The 2,542-nt window shown below is 41.4% G+C and overlaps 1 protein-coding gene across 1 annotated transcript; it reads right to left on the bottom strand.

Annotated features, from left to right (window-relative positions):
- Positions 1-543: 543 nt before the first annotated feature.
- On the bottom strand, positions 544-1,656 carry AGTR1 (angiotensin II receptor type 1). The gene has a single exon (XM_009910838.2). The coding sequence runs from the start codon at positions 1,621-1,623 to the stop codon at positions 544-546; it is 1,080 nt and encodes a 359-aa protein (XP_009909140.1). The 5' UTR covers positions 1,624-1,656.
- Positions 1,657-2,542: the final 886 nt, after the last annotated feature.

Below are 2,542 nucleotides of genomic sequence, written 5' to 3' on the forward strand. Positions count from 1 at the left end.
TTCAAGGACCTTTAACTTTCCCTTTGAGTTTAAAACTGGGCATATAGAGCATATATTTGAAAACATATTATAAATATGGTACGATATTTGTCGTTTAAAGACCCCAAACAACTCAATGAGCCAATCAATGCAGCTCCATCATCTTGGACAAAAATGGGAACAGCTTGTGCGTGCACAAAACGGGTCCTTCACAATTCATCTAATTTGTGCAAGCTTTTCCTTCAAAAAGACTTCTGAAGTTACGAGTTTTCTCTACCCTCCTTTTGGAGCTCTGAGTAAATGGCAGGCCGCTGACAAACTCAGGCACGCCTGTCCACCCTTTGTGTTGCCTTCAGCAAAGAAAACCAAAACGAAAACCAAGCAGTCCTCTTCGCAACGCAAACTAAAAGGCCGCTGCTCAATCTTTACAGCATGGTTTTGCTGAGGTGATCTGACGTCTCTGTATTAAGCAGTAAGTGGTGGTGTTCAGGGCCACAGATGAATTTTGTCATTCTTGCTGCTCCGCTCACAGGGCTGCTAAAGGAAAGCGTGTTGCCAAATGCATCACTCGGCGTCGAAAGCCCCGCCGGTCTTTTTAGTGTGCAAGTGTATATTTTCCGGGGGCCGGTAGGAGAGGGAGCTCATTTTTGTTGAGAGGCTTGGATGTGCGCTGACGTTCGGGGGGATGTATTTTATCAGCTGAAGGAAGTATTTTTTAAAGTTTTTTCCAAAAAACACATAGAAAAAAGGATTCAGGCAGTTGTTGAAGTAAGCGATGCAAATGGTGAAGGGCATAGCTGTATCCACAATATCGGTGATCTTGCAGTCCGTTATCACGTGCAGTTGAATCAACACATCCAGAAAGGTAAAGACTTGATGAGGAATCCAGGAAAAGAAGAAGAAAAACACTATTGCCACAATCATCTTAAAAATGTCGTCGTTTCTAGTCCTGTTTTTTTGAATTTGATATGCCTGCTTCAGGGTCTTCCAAATTAAGGTGTAGCTGGTCAGTATGATCAGAAAAGGAATCAAGAAGCCCAGCAAATTCTTGGACAAGCCCAACCCAACCCGGAGCGTTGTGTTGTTGTTGTCGTACCGATAACCACAGATTGTCATGTTTAAGTTCTCGGCAAAGAATATGTTCCGGTGAATGAAGACGGGCAAACTGGCCACGCCGGCTAGAAGCCAGATGGCAATGCAAGTCACTCTGGCAACAAAGGCGGTGCGCCGGATTCGGGACTTCACCGGGTGCACGATGGCCAGGTAGCGATCGATGCTGAGGCACGTGAGCAGGAACACGCTGGCGTACAGGTTGAAACTTATCCCTGCTGAGGCTAACTTGCATAAACAGTTGCCAAAAGGCCACTGGTACTCCATGGCCGTGTAGGCTGCCCAGAGTGGCAGAGTTATTAAAAAACACAAGTCAGCCAGTGCCAGGTTTAGAAGAAAGATGCTGGCAACTGTTTTTAGTTTCATGTAGCAGTAAATGACAATAACGACCAGGCTGTTGCCAAATATGCCTATGATAAAGATGATGCTGTAAACAGTTGGAACCATGATGTAGATGTAGCTGTGCCTTCCTGAAACAGGGCAGTCCACGTGGATTCTTTTAACAGTTTCTTCAGTAGAGTAATTAGGAATCATCTTGATCTCTTCAGTTGGAACCTAGTTTCAGAGAGGAAAATATTCACACCTAGGAGGGGAAAAGAGGAAGAAAATATTATTCATTAGAGGGATTTAATTTTTTTTTCCCCAAGTTCTTGTGTCTAACACATGTTGATGTCTTTGAATTTAAAGTTAAGACATCTTCAAGTGTTTTCTCAACCAATTTATGTTGTAATGCAGACTTTGTTTGCTGAATAAAACAGATAAGGATGTTAAGAGGTGGCTAAACACTGTAAGATTCTTTTTAACAGAAATCAAATCTATCAAACTCCTGGCAATTAACAAGCTTCCAATTTAAATTAAGACTGGTTGGTAAACGTGTCATAAAAATAACAGCAAAGACTCAAAACCAGCTAACCATAATTCAGAGACTCTTAGGGGCATTTTCTTTCCATAAGTAGGTGATACATCTAATAAGCAAAGTCAAACCACATTTAAGCACTCTGAATACTAGTTCAGTCTATAAATACAAACTGTGAAGCATTAAATAAGTCAGCTCAGTTATTAGAATGCTTCCTCCCCTCTACATTAAACTTTTACAGTATTTGTATCCCAGAGAAAGGTGAAAACACTCACAAAAGCTTGTGTTCTGTCGTACCATAAACAGCCTAAGTATTTGAAGTTACTTTGTTTCAAACCAGATGGGGAGCTATGGTCTTTAACAGCTAAGGAGGGGGAAAAAATATCATCATCTCTGAGAATCTAAATGTGCTGATTCATTGCACATTAATGACTGTAGAAAGGGGTTAAGAAGGATGCAAAAAGGAGTGCCAGTTCATATTATCGTCTCAGCTACTGACAAAATATGTCTCCAAGAGTTGAAGCTGTAGCCTTAGTGTTCCAAAGGTACACTCTGGACTAGTTAAGTATATGGCAATGGTATGAAATAATTACAGGA

This window comes from Dryobates pubescens, chromosome 32 (genome assembly GCF_014839835.1).
Source record: "Dryobates pubescens isolate bDryPub1 chromosome 32, bDryPub1.pri, whole genome shotgun sequence".
NCBI lineage: Eukaryota > Metazoa > Chordata > Aves > Piciformes > Picidae > Dryobates > Dryobates pubescens.